This window comes from Loxodonta africana, chromosome 12 (genome assembly GCF_030014295.1).
Source record: "Loxodonta africana isolate mLoxAfr1 chromosome 12, mLoxAfr1.hap2, whole genome shotgun sequence".
NCBI classification, from domain to species: domain Eukaryota; kingdom Metazoa; phylum Chordata; class Mammalia; order Proboscidea; family Elephantidae; genus Loxodonta; species Loxodonta africana.
The window spans coordinates 54,047,918-54,064,812 of NC_087353.1; the positions used below are offsets into that span (position 1 = coordinate 54,047,918).

At 61.3% G+C, this 16,895-nt stretch overlaps 3 protein-coding genes across 6 annotated transcripts; 2 read left to right on the plus strand and 1 right to left on the minus strand.

Annotated features, from left to right (window-relative positions):
• The first annotated feature begins 310 nt into the window (after positions 1–310).
• WFIKKN1 (WAP, follistatin/kazal, immunoglobulin, kunitz and netrin domain containing 1) lies at positions 311–2,669 on the plus strand. The gene has a single exon (XM_003417703.3). The coding sequence runs from the start codon at positions 908–910 to the stop codon at positions 2,585–2,587; it is 1,680 nt and encodes a 559-aa protein (XP_003417751.2). The 5' UTR covers positions 311–907; the 3' UTR covers positions 2,588–2,669.
• A 327-nt stretch (positions 2,670–2,996) lies between these two features.
• Positions 2,997–4,630, minus strand: METTL26 (methyltransferase like 26). 4 transcript variants are annotated; one of them, XM_003417702.4, is made up of 6 exons: positions 4,396–4,630; positions 3,918–4,080; positions 3,773–3,832; positions 3,426–3,493; positions 3,264–3,342; positions 2,997–3,187 (listed from the first exon to the last, which is right to left on the minus strand). In XM_003417702.4, exons 1-6 carry the CDS (start codon positions 4,590–4,592, stop codon positions 3,140–3,142), a joined length of 615 nt encoding a protein of 204 aa, XP_003417750.2. In that variant the 5' UTR covers positions 4,593–4,630; the 3' UTR covers positions 2,997–3,139. The 4 variants fall into 4 exon arrangements, with proteins under 4 accessions (XP_003417750.2, XP_064151360.1, XP_064151358.1 ...); XM_064295290.1 differs by having other exon boundaries at positions 3,426–3,637; XM_064295288.1 differs by having other exon boundaries at positions 2,997–3,342.
• Positions 4,631–11,646: 7,016 nt separating this feature from the next.
• MCRIP2 (MAPK regulated corepressor interacting protein 2) lies at positions 11,647–16,752 on the plus strand. Its single transcript, XM_003417794.4, has 5 exons — positions 11,647–11,800; positions 11,961–12,078; positions 15,706–15,833; positions 16,068–16,169; positions 16,356–16,752. The coding sequence occupies exons 1-5, from the start codon at positions 11,749–11,751 to the stop codon at positions 16,424–16,426; spliced, it is 471 nt and encodes a 156-aa protein (XP_003417842.1). The 5' UTR covers positions 11,647–11,748; the 3' UTR covers positions 16,427–16,752.
• Positions 16,753–16,895: the final 143 nt, after the last annotated feature.

The window sequence follows — 16,895 nt, forward strand, 5'->3', positions numbered from 1 at the left end:
CGGCCGCACTCTGCCCACTCCTGCTCTCCACGGCCCCCATGCCGGCCCCACTGCTGCTCATCAGGCTCCTGACAGTGCTCGCCGCCGCCACCTCTGGGCTGGTTGCCAGGGCAAGCCTGCCACCGCCACCACCAGAGTCCAGGAGCCACCCAGGTGTGTGCCCCAACCAGCTGAACCCCCACCTGTGGGTGGATGCCCAGAGCACCTGTGAGCAAGAGTGCCTGGGGGACCAGGTGAGCAGGGGGGAGCAGGATCGGGGTCAGCAGGGGCCGGGTGTGGGGCTCACCACTCTGCTGTGGCAGGGCAGGCTGTGCCCAAGGGATCCCCCACTCCCACGCACCTGAACACCAAGAGCCCCCTTCCCCACTGCACTCTCGGTCTAGTCCTGTCTGAACCTGCCTGTTCCTACCTAGCCACCCTCCACCTCTGAAGGTCAGAGTGGACATGCCCTCAGGCCTGCAGACCTGGGGATAGGGAGAGGCACCCCACACCACACCCAAAACAGTGCCGCCCTGCTGTGCCCCAGTTGCTGCTCTTTCATTTGGGACCAGTGATATCAGGGTCGGTGGGGCTTGGTGGGACTGTTTCCTTGTCTGTGCAATGGGTGTAGTGATGAAACCTGTTTGGGGGTGGGGGTGCCCCTCGTGAAGAGTGCTATAGCTCAGGCAAAAAAAAGAAAACCAAGCCCATTGCTGTTGAGTCGATTCTGACTCATAGCGACCCTACAGGACAGGGTAGAACTGCCCCATAGAGTTTCCAAGGAGCGCCTGATGGGTTTGAACTGCCAACCTTTTGGTTAGCAGCCATAGCTCTTAACCACTATGCCACCAGGGTTTCCTGTAGCTCAGGCAGTGGCAGCTTATCACACTGAGGTGAGAGTGAGCCTCCTTGGCTTTCCAGCAGGAAAATGCAGACTCAAGGAGAGGCAGTGATTGGCTGCAGCCAAGGGGCACATTTGGAAGAGATGGCTCACTGCTTGCATCCCAGAGGCAAGGGTGGGCCAGGTGGGAAAAGGAGCAGGGCAGTGGAAGAAGGGGCGCACACTGAGTCACTCCCCCCTGCCTCCCAGGACTGTGCAGCCCCTGAGAGGTGCTGCCCCAATGTGTGTGGCCTGCGAAGCTGCGTGGCAGCACGCTTTGCCCCAGGGGGCCCCACGGCACCAGCTGCCACCACATGCGAGGGCTTCGTGTGCCTGCAGCAGGGCTCCGACTGTGACATCTGGAACGGGCAGCCTGTGTGCCGCTGCCGCGAGCGCTGTGGGAAAGAGCCCAGTTTCACCTGTGCCTCTGATGGCCTCACCTACTACAACCGCTGCTACCTGGATGCAGAGGCCTGCCTGCGGGGCCTGCGCCTGCACGTCGTGCCCTGCAAGTCGGTGCTGGGCTGGCCCCCCAGCAGCCTGGGCCCCCCGGGGACCCCTGAAACAACAGCACGCCCCATGCCTGGGGCCGAACCTGTTGTACCCGAGCCACCCGCCCTCTACAGCAACCCCTCGCCACAGGCGGTGGCCATTGGGGGTACGGCCAGCTTGAACTGTGACGTCAGCGGGCGCCCGTCGCCCACCATCACCTGGGAGAGGCAGAGTGAGCAGGAGGAGAACCTGATCCTGCGACCCGACCAGATGTACGGCAACGTGGTAGTCACCAGCATTGGGCAGCTGGTGCTGTACAATGCCCGGCTCGAGGATGCCGGCCTCTACACCTGTACCGCCCGCAACGCCGCTGGCCTGCTGCGGGCCGACTTTCCACTCTCGGTGGTGCAGTGGGGTGTGGCTGCAGAGAGTCCCTTGCATGCACCTGGAGTCCCTGCGCTGGCTGGGGCCAAGTGCTCCCACCCACCCGACACACAGCCCTGCCCTGGCTCCGCTGGTCCAAGCATGCTCTGGCGCTTTGACCCGCGGCGCGGCGGCTGTGCAACCTTCAAGGCCCGTGGCTGCGATGAGGGTGCGGGTGGTGGCTTCAGGACATATGAGGCGTGCCAGGCCTGTGCTCCTGGTCCTGGGGATGCCTGCGTGCTGCCTGCTGTGCGGGGCCCGTGCCTGGGTCATGAGATGCGCTGGGTCTATAGCCCGCTGCTGCGCCAGTGCCACCTGTTTGTCTATGGTGGCTGCGAGGGCAATGGCAACAACTTCGAGAGCCGTGAGGCTTGCGAGGATGCCTGTCCCATGCCGCGCACGCTGCCCTGCCGTACTTGCCGCCTTAGGAGCCGGCTGGCACTAAGCCTCTGCCGCAGCGACTTCGCCATCGTGGGGAGGCTCACCGAGGTGCTACAGGAGCCTGAGGCCACCGGGGGTGGTGGCATCGCCCGCGTGGCCCTGGACGACGTGCTCAAGGATGACAAGATGGGTCTGCAGTTCCTTGGCACCAAGTATCTGGAGGTGACACTGCTGGGTGTGGACTGGGCCTGCCCGTGCCCCAATGTGACGGCTGGAGACGGGCCGCTGGTCATTATGGGCGAGGTGCGTGATGGCATGGCTGTGCTGGATGCTAGCAGCTATGTGCGTGCTGCCAGTGAGAAGCGTGTCAAGAAGATAGCAGAGCTGATGGAGAAGAAGGCCTGCGAGCTGCTCAAACGCTTCCAGGACTAGGCTCACCCAGTCCCGCCCAAGCCCCACCCCTCTCCTGTCCTGGCAAATAAAAGGGTTCCTCCCCAACTTGGTGGCCTACTGGTGCTAGGCCTCTCCAAGGAGAACTCGACCCTTCCTCTTGATCTCAGCAAGGGGGTCTGGGTGGGCCACTGGGGCCCCTCCATCCTCCCCAGAAGTGGTTCCACCACCAAACTGGGACTTTGGTTTTGCACAGAGGTCACTCCTGGGAACCCCAAATACCTGTGGCAGGCGCTGGAGGGGGCAGCAGCCAGCTAGTCCTGCCTCAGCCTGTCCCTGGATGTCCTCTCCCTCCCTCCCCCATGGCCCAAGCTTGACCGCACAGGGTAGACCCCTCCTGCCTGCCCTGGAGGGATGCTTCCAGGAGTTGGCGTATGTATGGACACCAGACTGGGAAGCAGGATACACTTTATTCTGAGGCAGGCTGGGACCACTGGCCAAGAGCCCCCTGACTGAGCAGGGCTAGGAGACCCAAGGCTCTGCCCAGGGAGTAGCCAACGGTCCAGGGGTGAAGGAGTGTGGGAGGGAGGGGAGTCACTCTTTCCGGAAGATCAGGCACTTGTTGTTGGCTGGCATGTCCACCTGAGGAGAATGCTGGCTGGGAAGAGCCTCTCCAAGTCCTGAGGCCCACCCACACCCTGAGACCCTCAGCCCCTACCATCCTCTCCAGGAGCAGGCCGCTGGCCTGGCCCAGGTCTTCCAGGAGAGCTGTGTCCCGCAGCCCCCATTCTGGGTTCCTGCAGGAGGAGGGCAGTAGAATCACAGCCTGGGGGCACCCAGCCCCCCTGCCTCCCACACAGCCCCCGCCTGCCAGCCTGACCTGCATCTGAGGGTTAGGTCAAAGTCCACGTTGCTCTGAGGGGAGATCTTCCCATTTATGGCATAGGGCTGCAGGGACAAGAGATATAGCTCTGCTGCCACCCACCTGCCCGGGCTGCCTCGGACGGGGTGCGGGGCACAGGCTGTGGTGGTGGTGTGTCCCCAGCTCAGAGGAGAGGGAGGCTGAGCAGGAGGGTAGAGAGTGGATGGTTGCTACAGAATCAAAGGAATAGCATGAGGGAACAGCTGGCCAAAACTCTGCCTAGAACCATCCCAGTCAGAGGTGGCCAGGATCTGCCCTTTGAGGGGCAGGGACCATCTCTGGGGTCCTCTGTGGGGAGTGCTCACCCCATAGGTGATCAGCAGCGCCTTGGGCTTCAGCAGGTGCCCGGCTGCTTTGAACAGCCCCTGGGAAGAGTGAGGCAGAAGGCAGTAAGGTGCTGTTCCCAGGCTGTCTGCAACATGGGGCAAACTGGCCCCCATCCCCACAGACCTTGGTGCAGCCCAGAGGGCTAATGTGGATCATATTGATGCAAAGCAGCAGGTCCAGGGACTGCGGCCCAGTGCCGCCCCACTGCTCCCAGCCCCAGGTCACGTCCAGGTACAGCGGGGCCTTCACATTCGTCAGCCCCTGGGCCTGTATGGTGGCCGAGATGCTGCCGGAAGACAGCGTTGTGGGTGCCCGCCCCCCTACCCCGTGCGCCCACATCCCGATGACCTGTCGGCCCTCCTTAGGAGAGCCTCAGAGGTGAAAGGTCTTGTCCGGGGTCACAGTGGAGAGGAGGCCTGGGCGGCCAGAATGGGCCCCCAGAGGTCCTCCCCAAGCTCCCGGCCATCCCGCAGCCCCGGGACGCCCCGACCTCCTGGGCTGTCCAGGGTCCCGCCTTCCTGACGCCCCGGTCCGCCCGCACTCTCCCGAGTGGCTGCGGGGAGGGACGGCGGGCTCTGGCCACACCGTCGCTCGGTCACACCTGTCCAGGCAGCGCTGGTCCACGTCCGACGGCTGCCACTCGGCGTGGGGGAAGGCCCGGGCGAAGTGGGCTGCGTGCTGGCCGGAGCCCGAGGCCACCTCGAGGACGCGGACGCCGTGCTGAGCCGGGTCCACATACTGCTGCAGCACCCGCAGGATGGGATCCTTGTTCCGATCGGCTGCCGCCGCCACCAGCATCGCAATCCCCAGGACTCCGCGCCCTGCCGCGGGGAGCGCCGGGAGCTGTAGTCCGCCAGCGGCCGCCAGCCGCGCTGGGAGTTGTAGTCCAGCGTCCGCGCCCCCGCCCCCCCCCCCCATGTCGTTGTGCCGCCGGCATTCCCAGGAGGCCACGCCCCGCAGTTGCCCCCGGAAGCTATTCAGAAGTAGACTGCTTCGCCCTTCTCCCTAGTCTCAGCCTGTAAACTCACCTGAAACCTGTCCGCCATGGGTGACCCTGCTGGTGTCTGAATACCGGTGGCAGAGCTTCCAGGATCACAGCAACACACAAGCCCCCACAGTAGACAAACTTACACATTGAGATGTTTCAACAAACGGATGCAGCTGGAAGTGCTCACTTGTCTATGCCAAGAAATTTGGAAGACAGCTAGCTACCTGGCAAGCCGACTGGAAGAAAAAAAAAAATTTTTTTTTTATGCCTATTCCCAAGAAAGGTGATCCAACCGAATGTGGAAGTTATCGAACAATATCATTAATATCACACACAAGCAAAATTTTGCTGAAGATCATTCAAAAGCAGCTGCAGCAGTATATCGACAGGGAACTGCCAGAAATTCAGGCCTAATTCAGAAAAGGATGTGGAACCAGGTATATCATTGCTGATGTCAGATGAATCCTGGGTGAAAGCAGAGAATATCAGAAGAACATTTACATGTGTTTTATTGACTATGCAAAGGCATTCCATTGTGTGGATTATAACAAGTTATGGATAACATTGCAAAAAATGAGAATTCCAGAGCACTTAATTGTGCTCATGAGGAACCTGTACACAGATGAAGAGGCAGTTGTTCGGACAAAACAAGGGGATACTGAGTGGTTTGAAGCCAGGAAGGATGTGCATCAGGGCTGTATCCTTTCACCATACCTATTCAATCTGTATGCTGAGTAAATAATCTGAGAAGCTGGACTATATGAAGAAGAATGGGGCATCAGGATTGCAGGAAGACTCATTAACAACCTGTGTTATGCAGATGACACAACCCCGCTTGCTGAAAGTGAAGAGGACCTGAAGAACCTACTGTTGAAGATCAAAGACCACAGCCTTCAGTATGGATTGCACCTAAACATAAAGAAAACAAAAATCCTCACAAGTGGACCAATAAGCGACATCATAAATGGAGAAAAGGTTGAAGTTGTCAGGATTTCACTTTACTTGGATCCACAATCAACACCCATGGAAGCAGCAATCAAAAATCAAAAGACACATTCCATTGGGCAAATCTGCTGCAAAAGACCTCTTTAAAGTGTTGAAAAGCAAAGACGTCACCTTGGAAACTAAGGTGCCCTGACCCAAGCCCTGGTATTTTTAGTTGCATTATATGCATGTGAAAGCTGGACAATGAATAAGGAAGACCAAAGAAGAATTGATGCCTTTGAATTGTTGGTGAAGAATATTGAATATACCATGGACTGCCAAAAAAAATGAACAAATCTGTCTTGGAAGAAGTATGACCAGAATGCTCCTTAGGAGCAAGGATGACGAGAGTGTGTCTTACATACTTTGGACATGTTGTCAGGAGGGACCAGTCCCTGCAGAAGGACATCATGCTTGGTAAAGTAGAGGGTCAGGGGAAAAGAGGAAGACCTTCAAGGAGATAGACTGACACAGTGGCTGCAGCAATGGGCTCAACCATAACGACTGTGAGGATGGTGCAGGACCGGGCAGTGTTTTGTTCTGTGGTACATAGGGTCGCTATGAGTCGGAACCCACTCGATGGCACCTAACAACAACGGTTGCTGGGTCGAAGTCAATAGCCGTCCAGGGGGTGGGGAGCCGATGGGGGTCGAAGCGGCGCGCAGGGGTCTCTGGTTTATAGTTGTTCCGCTGCTCAGGCACCCTCTCGCGTGTGCCAGCGTTTCATAGCGCCTTCCCCTCTCTGAAACTGGCTTGACCTGCCGAGGGTCTCGCTCGCGTTGCATCCGCAGGCGCTCAGTAAGCTTCTCCGAGAGCATGGCGATGGCCTCCCGGGCGGCTGCGTAAGTGACGAAGTTCCCCTATTTCTGTTGTTGTTTTTTAAATCTCTTCAGTTAGCTAAAAGTCAGCTTTCAAAACGGCGGGAGGGCGGGGGGGAGCAAAGACTCAAAAGAGTATTGCGCAGCCCGGGAATCGAACCTGGGTCGCAAGAATGGGACTCTTGTATGCTAGCACTTCACCAGCGGCGCTATCAGTCCGCCCGCGAGACTTAGGAGATTGTGATGCAACCATCCCACGCTGGAGAGACCATATCGCATGCGCCTCGCCACCGCAGCCAAGCAGAGGCCGAATCCGCGGTCAGGGTGGGAGGGCCGGCTTCGCTGGGACGGTGTGGGCCTCGCGACATTCGCCCGGGAGGCCGGCACTCGAGGAGAGTAGGTTGGAGAGGAGGGGAACGAGTTAAAGGGCGGCCTCTATTCGGACCTTCGCCCTGAAAACCGTGGCTACCGCCGGCAGGGGCGGGGTCTGCCTGGGCGGGGCTCCGCCTGGGCGGGGCTGCGGGGCGGTCCCTTCCCGCAGGATCGGGGTACCTGGCTGGCCTGGAAAGGGAACCCACTGATGCTTGGGATGTCTTTGTGACACTGAGTGTACCAGGGCCACCCTGAGGACCTCGGAGAACGTGAAGGGTCGGTGACCCCTGAAATCAAGTCGGAGGCAGCCCTTTGCGGGCACTCACAGGTGTTGCTCCCGGTTCCCAAACTGGGGTCCCCAGCTCAGAGGGAGGCCCCACTTGGGCACCAGGCAGGGAGCCCCAGGAGGCGACGTGAGGTACCCCCTTCTCAGGCTGCCCAACACCTGAAGGACACCTGGCTTTCTGGGGCTTCACATTGGGTTCCCAGAGCACAAGTCTCCCAGATTGCCCTGTATGGGTCACCCTACTTCCAGCTTACCTCCAGTCCCAGAGACCCAGACTGAGGCTGCTTTCCTTTGGTGTAGGGCACTGCCATAGGAATTCAGCCCAACGACCAGCTGAGGGCTGCTTGCTAATGGCATTGACCCCTGGCTGGTATTCCTTACTCACTCTGGGCTGGACCCTGAGCAGGGCTACACTGCCCTAGACACTCCCCAAGCTCAGTGCTCAGTGCCCAGGAGGGAAGTGGCCAAACATGCAGATGGCCAGGGTTCCTGCCTCACCACAGGCCTTTGCCACAGTGATTGGGCATGTGTAAGTGCTTATGAGTGCAGGTTTTTCTGGAGGGAGTTGTACCCGTGTTTAGAGCCTGTCGGTGTCCACAGCCCCTGCGGCTGCTCTGGCTCCAGCCTTCGATTAGTGGCATCTCCTCAGCAGCCGGGCTTGAGTCCGTCGAGACTGAATTATTTTCTGGGCCAGAAGCACCCCTCCTGAGGTTGAACCAGTTCCCAGGTCCCCCACCTGAGGGGTTTATGTCCCACCACATCGAAGCTACGGTGGCACTAGCCACCTTCCCAGTGAAGCCTTGTCCACTCCACTTGATCAGCTGCCAGTGCCCATAGGGCCATGCTCTCTGGTCTCTGGCCCCATGCTGTATATGTGGGGGTGGACAGGGGGAAATTCCTGTCCTTCTGCCAACACAACAGCACCTCCCTCTGGCCTGTGCCTCTGTCCACACCCCCAGGGCCTACAGGCATTCCTCCTGGAACTGCATTTCAGGCTCTGCAGGGAGCAGTCCCCATGGAGCCCCTTCCTCTGACCAGAATCGCAGGGGCCTGAGGGTCCCAGCCCCCAACCCCCAACCCCCAGATTCACCAGGCCTGAAAGGCCCACTAGCCTGCCTCCTTTCCCCAAGGACACTTCCATGTCCAGGGGCCTGCTTGGGGGAGGAGACTAGCACCACCCTTTCTCACACCTCCCCAAGGGCTCAGCATCCTGACAACCAGAGCTCACAGCAGTCCACCTTCTCATCTGGGCTCTGGACCCCCACCCCTGTCCCAGGTCCATGGTCCCTGAGCTTCCCTCTCAAGCCTTCCCATCCTCTCGTCTACCCCTCTGTCCCTAGATTCTGAGAGTGGGCCCCAGCAACCCCAGGAAACTGGCGGAACGTGCTTGATCATCTGGCCAGAAACTTTTCCCAGGGTTACCAGTCACCTTTCCATTGGCGGGAACCAAGCCCTGGGTCTCATAGAAGCCCGTCCCCTAGTCCAGCTGGCCACCCTGGGTCCATGAGGAACATCTATTGGGATGATGGAAACCTGGACTTCTCTGTTTACATAAAACTTTAATATTGTATTTAGAAGCTTTTCCAAGAGAACAGGACTTTATTATGATGATTGAGGTCCATAAGGAAAAGGGCTTTGCTGACCCCGGCAGAACCACCCTTTCCAGCTTCCCCCAACTGCTGAGTCCAGGGGCTGGGGATGAGGTCCAGACCTCTCTGATGACAGGAGTTACTGTGGTCACTCAACCTTGCCTCTGGGGGTGGCTTCACAGGAAAGACACCATCATGGGCAGCACTGGCCCAGGGGCTCTGGCCAATGGGGTCCCTGGAGGTCTGTGGGGCTGCAGGGCAGATCCAGCCAGCCGAGATTCCTGTCCAGCCGAACTGGCCCTGCTGCCTCTGTAGCCCAAGCTGACGTCACGTCATGGCAGCTGCAGCAGTGAACCTGTCCAGACCCTTGACCTTTGGGGCTCAACTGGGCCCTCTGCTACCCCTGGGATGCCTTTAACACAGGGGGGCCAGCCATGAGGGCATAGCTGGGAAGACTCCTCTAGGGGAGAGGTGCAAGGGGGGCTGCCTGTCCCTACTCTCTGTCCCTTGTGCCACCCTCAGCCTCCTAGGCTCTCTGCTCCCTGGTCTCCCCTGCCTTGGCTCTGGCATCTTTTGGGGACCCCTACCCCCTCCAACTTGTCCTGTGACCTTCCACTCTGGCTTGTCAGGAAAATTCCTTGCCTGCTACTCCCCTGCCAAGTCCTTTGAGGGCTTCTGGGCTCAACCTTTGATCTCAGGCCTCAGTGCCTGTGGGGTAAGGCTGTGATGTCCCCTCGGCCTCAAGGAAAGGCAAGGCTTGTCTACCCATCCTCCTATCTCAGGCCAAGGCCAGCTCCTCCGTGCCCCCACCCCTTGTGCTCTAACTAGGCTTTCTACTGGAACACACACCCCCTCACCCTCAGGCCAAATCCTCCCTGGTACCCTGCCCTTCTCCCCCGATCCTGGGTGGCACCAGTCTCCCTTGTAGGAACGGTGTATGCCTGTTGGTCCCCATCTCCCTGGTGACAGTGATTGAGCAGGGAGATGGTCACAGCAGTTCTGCCTGCTCAAGGCCACAAGAACAAGCTGGGCAGATGACCAGGAAGAAGCTGGCCTTGGAGGACACGTTGCAGTGTTGGAGAAGGGCAGACAGTGCTGAGGGAGGGGGTCAGCCTGGCCAGTGAGGGGTCCTTCCCGGGTGGGGGAGATGCTCAGGTCTGGGTTCCCTGAACACATGCTGGTCCCAAGGTCACCAGGTCACAGCCCTTGGACTTTCCCATAGGCCCTGCCCTCCCTGCAGAGGAGGCAGCCTGGGGTAGGGGGACCCTTCATCCTCCAGCCTTGTTAGGCCAAGACAAGGAGCCAAGGGGCCTGGGCTGGGGCATGGGGGTGGGGGGCGGGGGGAAGGACAGGCCTGAGAGCACCCCATCCCTGGGCAGAAGCTTCCACAGAGTCCCTGAGAACATGTGGGGTCCTCCCCCGCTGCCATGCAGGCACTTGGGGTAGGATGGGGAGAGAGGGGGCAGGGGTCTTGCTGGTCTCTCCTCCCCATGCCTCTTCCCTCTTCTGTTGGACACTTTGCTTATTGCCTGGAGATTTAGAGAGAAACCCTGCCTCCTGACCCCCAAAAGACCCTCTCCTACCCTTGCCCCAAGGGCTGCCCACCCCACAAGTGCTCTGGGAACCTCTACAGGCAGTAAGCCTGACCCCCAGGCAGGTGGACACCCCCAAGCTTGGCACTGACACAGACAGCCTCTTCAAATATTTGCCAGATGAATGCAGGAGTCCAAGGGCCCAAGGCATGCCACAAGCTTGGGCAGGTGGGGTCCTAGTTTTAACCTGAGTAATTGAACTCAACCAAATGAAGGACAAAGGGGTTGCCTGCCAGGGTGGGCTGCCCATGGCCTGGTTGCTCTGGTGTCTGATACCCAGTGGCTACTGTGCCCCCTCTGCCCACACTGGGTGGGCCTTTGGGGAGACCCTAGGGTCTGAGCAGCCTGCATACCCGAGGGGCCAAGGGATAGAGCCCTGGACTGATCAATGGCAGGGGAGGCTCCCAGCTTCCTCTCCCCTCCCCTGTCTCCTTGGTCTGGGGGCAGTCCGGCTTCCTGGGTCTCCACTCTCCCCGGAGGTCACAGATGAAGGCCTGAGACTCAGCTGCCATTGATAACTGCTGTCCCCAAGATGCAGGGTGACAGAGAGGCCTGCCTAACCACTTTCTTTGTCCTCCAGGACTCCCAACACCTTGGGTCAGTAAGTGGCCTCGCTCAGCCCCTCCCTGGAGTTGGTGGGTGCACCTGGGGGAGGGGTTGGAGGGAGGCTCACTGGGCACCACTTCCCTACCCGAACCCAGGGGTCGCCCTCCCTTTCGTTTCCTTGGTTCCAAGGCTCAAGCAAAGGGCGACCACTCATACCGGCCCACGCACCCTGGCCAGGGCCCTCCAGATATGAGGGGGACGGACCCCTCCCCCTTGCCTCTCCGTGGCAGGGCGTCAGGGGTTCAGGACCGCACTTGGCCGTCGCTGCGGCCCCACATGAGGAGCCCTGCCCACCGTACGGGCTGCACCTGGCTCACCCGGCCCCCAGGCCAAGACACTGCGGCCACACCAAGGCCTGGGGAAGCTGAGGCGCCCGCCCGACCGCCGGCCGCGGAAAGCCACAGGGCTCTCCATCTGACGTGGCCTTGGGCCGCAGGGAGTGCAAGACGTTGTTGCCCGGAGGCCGCCGGCCCCGCCTGCCTAGCCCCCTACCGCGCGCTTCCCAGGCCGGCCCGAACCCGCGCGGGCCCTTTAAGGGCCGGGGGCGTGTAGCGGGCCCGCCCCCCAATCCGAGCCCAGCCGCCCGTTAAAGGGGCCGCGCCCTCCGCGCCCGCCAGAAGCAGCCCCGCGGGCCGGTGAGCTGCAAGCCGGGCGTGCTTCCGAGAGAGCGCGTGGGCGGCCCGGGGGCGCGGCCCCTCCGCACGGGAGCCCGGCGCATCATGTATACTATCACCAAGGGGCCCAGCAAGCTCGTCGCGCAGCGCCGCACAGGTGTGCACGGGGTGAGGGGTAGGGGCAGGGTTTGGCGCCTTAAAGTCTACCCACTCCGGGGTCCGCACGCCCACGGGGCCCACGACGCAGTGTCCGCCCGGGGCTCCGTGCGCTGAGGACCCGTGTCCACCGGCCGCTGACGCACTCCGTGTATCCGCAGGCCCCCCGCAACAGCAGGTGGAGAGCAGGCTCGGCGAGCTCCTGAAATGCCGGCAGCCAGCCCCGCCAACGCCGCCTCCCCCGCGGGCGCAGCCGCCGGGACCTTGGCCCCTGTCGAGGTGAGAAGCAAGCGGCCCCGGCCCGCCGAGCACGGCCATCCCCTCCCCCGCCGGATGGCCGGGAGGGTGACCTTGGGGAAAGGTTACCGGAGACCGTGCCACATGGCTTGCGGAGGGGCGGGGCGCGCCGACCACGCCCCCCGCCCCGGTAATGGCCGGACTGATCCGGCCAGGGCGCCGTGGCGCTTGCTCCTTACCTGGACTCTCCGCCTCCTGCGGGACCCTGGTAGATCCCCAGTGGGGAGAAGAGAGCCCACCTGCTCTGGGGCCGGAGTGGCTGGAGAGAGCCGAGGCAGACGGTCCGCGGTGGACCTTGGGTGGGCTGGGCGCTTGACCTGCTGCCCTCCTTTGGGGCAGGCGGAGCTCATGGTTTGAGGCGAGTTGCCCAGTGCTCCTCCTCCTGGGTGGAGCTGGTAGCCCAGGGCGCTGGCCTTCAAGGTCTCCTGTCTCTGTCGAGGCTGCCAGCCCGTCCTTGAGAGCCGAGGGAAAAGGTGCACGTGGTTCCGCTGGCCGCCAAGGGCTGCCCTTCCTGTCCTTCACCCCACACACCTTGTGAACCTGCAGCTTGCAGCCCGAGGCTATGGGAGGCTCAGGCCCAGCTAGTTTGGCCTCCTTGTGACCATGACCTGGGGTCAGACCCCTGCCACTGAAACTTTTCCTTCTTTGGCTAAGTTCCTGGGGCTTTTATTCTGCACATTTCCTGGGCTCGCTGGTGCTTGGGCTCAGGCCCCTCTGGGAAGGCAAATAATATTGGTGGCTTCACAGGGTCCATGTGCTAGCCGAGGCCGTGCTGGGGAGGGCTGCTGGGGGGAGCACTGAGGGAAACTTTCAAGCCGAGGATGGACAGATAGCCTCCAGGAGTGCCTCCAGATGGACTCCACCTTCAGCCTGCCCCCTCCCTGCCCACTCAGAGCTGAGAGGGCCTGTCTGGCTCAGTTACTGGCCTGAGACACCAGAGGCTGGGGTGAGGGTGGGGGCCATCAGATGAGTGTTGAGACTGGCTGAGGGCCCTAGACTGCTCTCAGGGCCTCCTTGCTGGAGGGCCACATTGACATTTGCAGCTAGATCCTAGCGAGGAGACCAGGGCAAAGGGGAGGCCTAGCGTCCACGGAGGGAGGCCAGTGGGGTTGGGGGTCCCTGAGGCCAGACTGTGCTGGCTCCAGCCATGGTCTTCAGAGCCTCCTTTACCTTTCTGGTGAGGACACTGAGGCACAGGGCACTTGTGTCACCTGGTCACCCAGGTAAGGGAGCAGAGCTCACTGAGGGAGGGGGCGGTGGGGTGCTGGCCAGGGGTCTGGTTCTTTTCTTCAGGCCCAGGGGCCCAGGGTGACTTCCCAACCTCTTACCTGGGAAGCCTGCCTTCCCTCTCTGGTCCCATTGCTGGGGGTGGGGTCAGCATGGAAAAGACAGGCTCCCTGGTCCCTGCAGGGCCCCACGTGGGTCTCATTGGGAGCCCTTGGGCCCCATGGCCAAACCTCTGGATGTCAGAGGCCATGCATCTCAGTGGCCAGGGCACTCAGAGCCAGGCTGGATGGGGGGGTCTGTTGGGCGGGCACAGACCATCCACCTGAGGGGCTAGACTACTTGGCCAACCCATGGGCAGGCTTCTCCTCCCCTCTTCGGGCACAAGGGTTGCCTGCCCTCCCCCTCCCCCAGTTGCCCCATGTTAGACCTAGCTGGGAGCTCAGGACAGCCCCAGGGCCTGTGGGGGCGGGCTGCCCCCACATGGAGCCCCACCCGTGTTCTTGCAGCCTCTTGTGGGAGGCTTCCCCAACCACCTTCTGAAAATGCACCCCACCCCCACAGACTTGTCCTGGGTGCACACTGTACTTATTTCCCAGCTAGGTAGGGGCCTGGAACTGGGCCATGATGGTGGATAGGCCAGACATATCTGCCTGTGAGGTGCTTTCTACCTGGCGAGAGACAGGGAGGGTGTGGTAAACTGAGGTGTCATCGAGTGCTGGGGACAGCAGGACTGCATGGCCACCCGACCGGAGGACAGATAGAGGGCACATGGGAAGACCAGAAGAGGGAACGGACCAGGCAGGCCCGCAGACTTGGGAGCCAGGTGGGGGAGGCAGGCTGGGGCAAGCCCCCTCCATGTCAAGCCCAAGTTGCTGTGCTGACAAATGGGTGGGTGGTCTACTTGGAGGGGTGTTCAGATTACATGAGACGATACCCCAGTCAGTGCTGAGCAGGGACCTGGATGCCGTGGCTCAGCGCATGCCTTCCCAGATGCATACCATCCCCAGGTGCACCCCTCCCCAGCTGCACACTGGAGCTGTGCCCTTTTCCCCATGAAGCTTCACAGAGCAGGATTACATAAGTGGTGCCTGGGGCAGCAAGGTGGGCAGGACGGGGCAAGGCAGTCCCCCAGCTGCTGGGGCCCCTTCTTGGCCCCTCCAGCTCCCCCTTCATTCATATAGTCACTGGCTGGGACTGTCTTCTTTTTTTAAATTGGTTTCCCCAAGTTTATGTTCTTGCAGAGCTGGTTCAAACCTTCCTGCTTTCTGCTTTGTGCGGAAGCTCAGGTAGGGAGTGGCCGTATCTGAGTCTGAGGGTCCTGCGTGAGCCCCCCACGTTGTGCGGGAGGAGCCACACCCCGCTCTCTTGCCATTGTCATCTGCACAGTGAGGCCCTCCACAGCCACTGACCTGCTAGCTCCGGGCACCTCAGGATGCTCCTCTCTGTTTTAGCACCCCTCTCACCTGAGGAGGAACCCAGAGCTGTTTGCAGTTGCCCAGCGATGGGGGACCTGAGCCCAGGAAGGCGAGCCGGCCGGCCGGGGACCTCGAGGGCCTGCCGGAGCGGCGTGTGCAGCCCCGGAGTCCCGCTCCCACCTCCTGCTGTAGGTGTGCCCGTTCCCTCCATGGCCCCTGCATCCTGGGCTTGCTGTGCTGGCGTGGCTGGCTCCTGCCGGCTGGGGTGGACTTCATTCCCGGCCCCGGCTGGCCAGGAAGGGTCTGCAGCCTCCTGGACGTCAAATGCCCAGCACCCTGGGGCCATCTCCTCACTTAGAGCTCCCTGAGCATCCCAGTCCCCCATCTTGTCTCTGGCCACCCTGCCCTGGCATTCTGGGTGCTGTTGGGTGCTAGTCCCCACAGGGCCTGGGGGTGAACCGGGGAAGGGCAGAAGCTGCCTGGTCCTTGTCTGGGTCCTTTCTGCCACACTGGGGGCGTCTTCAAGAAGGAGAAGCTCCTTTCCTGGGGAGAACTTGGTGGAGAATGGGGCCCAGCGGGTGGGGTGAAGGAATTCTGGTAGTGGCTCAGCCAACCCCTGGGCTGCTGGGAGGCCAGTGGCAGTGCAGGCACCAGGAGACCGCTGGGCCAGAGAGGGCCACCTGTGTAGCTGGAGCCTGGATCTGTGCACTAGGCTGTGCCCTGTCAGGGGTGGGGAGCCTGGGGAATGGTGGGAGTGGCTGGCAGGGCTGAATGCTGCAAGGGTGTGAGCTGAGCTGTGGAGGTTCGGCCACAGGAGAATGAGCGGCTCAGTCCCTGGCTGCAGGGTGGCTGCTCTATGGTTCAGAGAAGTACCCAGGCTGGGCCGAGGGCGTGGCAGGAGGCTGCTCAGAGCTCCACCAGGCAGCACCCAACCAGGGGACCGACGTCAACCTTCTCCCCCCTACAGCCCAGGGCCCAGGCTGGTGTTCAATCGGGTGAATTGCCGGCGGCCCCCTGCCACGTCCCCATCCCTCGAAGGGGCCCAGGAGACCTACACACTGGCCCACGAGGAAAACGTCCGCTTTGTGTCCGAAGGTAGAGAGTGGGGGCCGAGGCTGTGACCAGGCCACCAGTTCTCTCCCCACTGCAACGTGACTCCCTGTGGCCAGAGGGCTAGGCTTCTCCTTGGCTGTCTGCCCGTTGGTCCTGTGACCACTGAGCTGGCTGCCCACTCCCTGTGCTGGGCTGGAGTCCAGGGTGGCCACCAGGCCCTGGGGTGGGTGTAGGGGTGGCAGGGCCTGGCCTGGCCTGACCACCCCCTCTCCACAGCCTGGCAGCAGGTAGAGCAGCAGCTGGATGGCGGCCCAGCCGGTGAGAGTGGGCCAAGGCCTGTGCAGTATGAGGAGAGGACCCCCAACCCCCGACTGCAGAGTGAGTGTCCCCTCATCTCTGTCCCCTGTCCCAGGGTGTGGGATTGGGGAGGGAGGTCTTGAGCAGGTCCTGTTTTCTCCCAGTGCCTGCCTCACCTGCGTCAGCTGAGGAGTCACACTGTAGGGGAGAGGTACTACTGACTGGCCTGGGGAGGCAGCATCACTACTTGGCTCTCTCTCCTCCTAGACTTTGTGCCCATTGACCTGGATGAGTGGTGGGCGCAGCAGTTCCTGGCCAGAATCACCAACTGCTCCTAGCTGATGCTTGGGAGGAGCACTGCCTGTGCAAGGCCTTGCCCTGCCCCTGATGGACCCGTGGCCAGAAGAGGACCATGGCACCCGTGTCCACCATGGCAGCAGGCCTCGCTTCACTGGGCCTGGCTGGGTGCCGGCCACACCTGAAGTGCCAGCATTTGGACTTTTGCACCTTTTGTTCCCTTGGTCCGACTGTCCCAGGCATCTAGCTACAGGGGCTGAACTTGTCTGCTGACCTCAATCCTGCCTGCTGTGCCAGGCCCTGGAGCTGGAGGGAGGAGTTCCAGGCTAATAAAGTCAAGAAACTGCCCTTTCTGAGTGGCCTTTATTTGGTGTGTGTGGAGGGGGTGGGGGGTCAGCTTCCCTGTGGAGCCTCTTGCCCCGCTGATGGTACCCCTAGGCTAGCCAAGGTTGCAGCTCTGCCACACTCTGCCCCTCAGCTTCCCCCCAGCTGCCCACTTGGCTGAGGGAC